The sequence below is a fragment of the Nanorana parkeri genome, unplaced genomic scaffold (genome assembly GCF_000935625.1).
Source record: "Nanorana parkeri isolate BGI_ZX_2015 unplaced genomic scaffold, ASM93562v1 scaffold2238, whole genome shotgun sequence".
In the NCBI taxonomy this organism is placed as follows: Eukaryota; Metazoa; Chordata; class Amphibia; order Anura; family Dicroglossidae; genus Nanorana; species Nanorana parkeri.
This window is the reverse complement of record NW_017308506.1, coordinates 99,524-100,276: the sequence shown is the minus strand read 5'-3', so window position 1 is coordinate 100,276 and position 753 is coordinate 99,524. Positions and strand designations below refer to the sequence as shown.

Genomic DNA, 753 nt, shown 5'->3' with positions numbered 1-753 from the left:
GGGGGGACAGGAAACAGTCGGCAGGGCTGAGATGAGGATCTCTCTCCTTCACGTCGTAGAATATGTTGTCACTGCGTCTTCTTTCCTCTCCGATGCAGAATGGCCGAGCTGATCGAGAAGGAGACGGAGGAATACCGCAAGGGTGACCCCGACCCCTTTGATGACCGACACCCGGGTGAGCAAAACTTTCCTGACCCGGAAGGCGGAACCGGGCCCGGCTGGTGTACATTGGGTTGTTCTGATCTAACGGGAATACAGAGAACTCTTCACGGGAATGTCATTTATATATTACAGGACGATCTCTGCCCTGGGCCCCCTCGCTCTAGACCCTGCGACCTGGGCCCCCTCGCTCTAGACCCTGCGACCTGGGCCCCTGGCTCTGCGGTTACCCATGTGATGGGATTCTGTGTCTTCTGCCTCCATACTGTCACAATGAACCTGTCACTTTTGTTCTGCATTTAGTTGGTGAACGCCTACGTCATGACCAGCCGGGAGCCTCCGCTCAACACCGCAGCGTGCCGCCTCTTGCTGGATATTATGCCGGGTCTGGAAACGGCCGTCGTCTTCCAGGAGAAGGTGAGTCTCCGTTCTGCTGTTCTTCTTTCCTTCCGGTAATCCTCGTTTGGCATGCCGTGTTTGTGACCATGATACGCACCCATATTTAAAGCACACCATAACCCCCCCCCCCACCCAGCTTGAATCACGGGGAGCTTTCCCCTGCAGAATCTTTCTAGGAGACCCTGTATTGCACCT

The 753-nt window shown here is 55.6% G+C and overlaps 1 protein-coding gene across 1 annotated transcript in view; it reads left to right on the top strand.

Annotated features, from left to right (window-relative positions):
- Nucleotides 1-753, top strand: part of DCAF1 (DDB1 and CUL4 associated factor 1) — a 34,100-nt gene that overhangs the window by 1,857 nt on the left and 31,490 nt on the right. Inside the window, exons 3-4 of the mRNA XM_018573102.1 lie at nucleotides 60-276; nucleotides 463-576. Coding sequence (XP_018428604.1) covers nucleotides 60-276; nucleotides 463-576 — 331 coding nt within the window. The remainder of the gene's footprint in view (nucleotides 1-59; nucleotides 277-462; nucleotides 577-753) is intronic.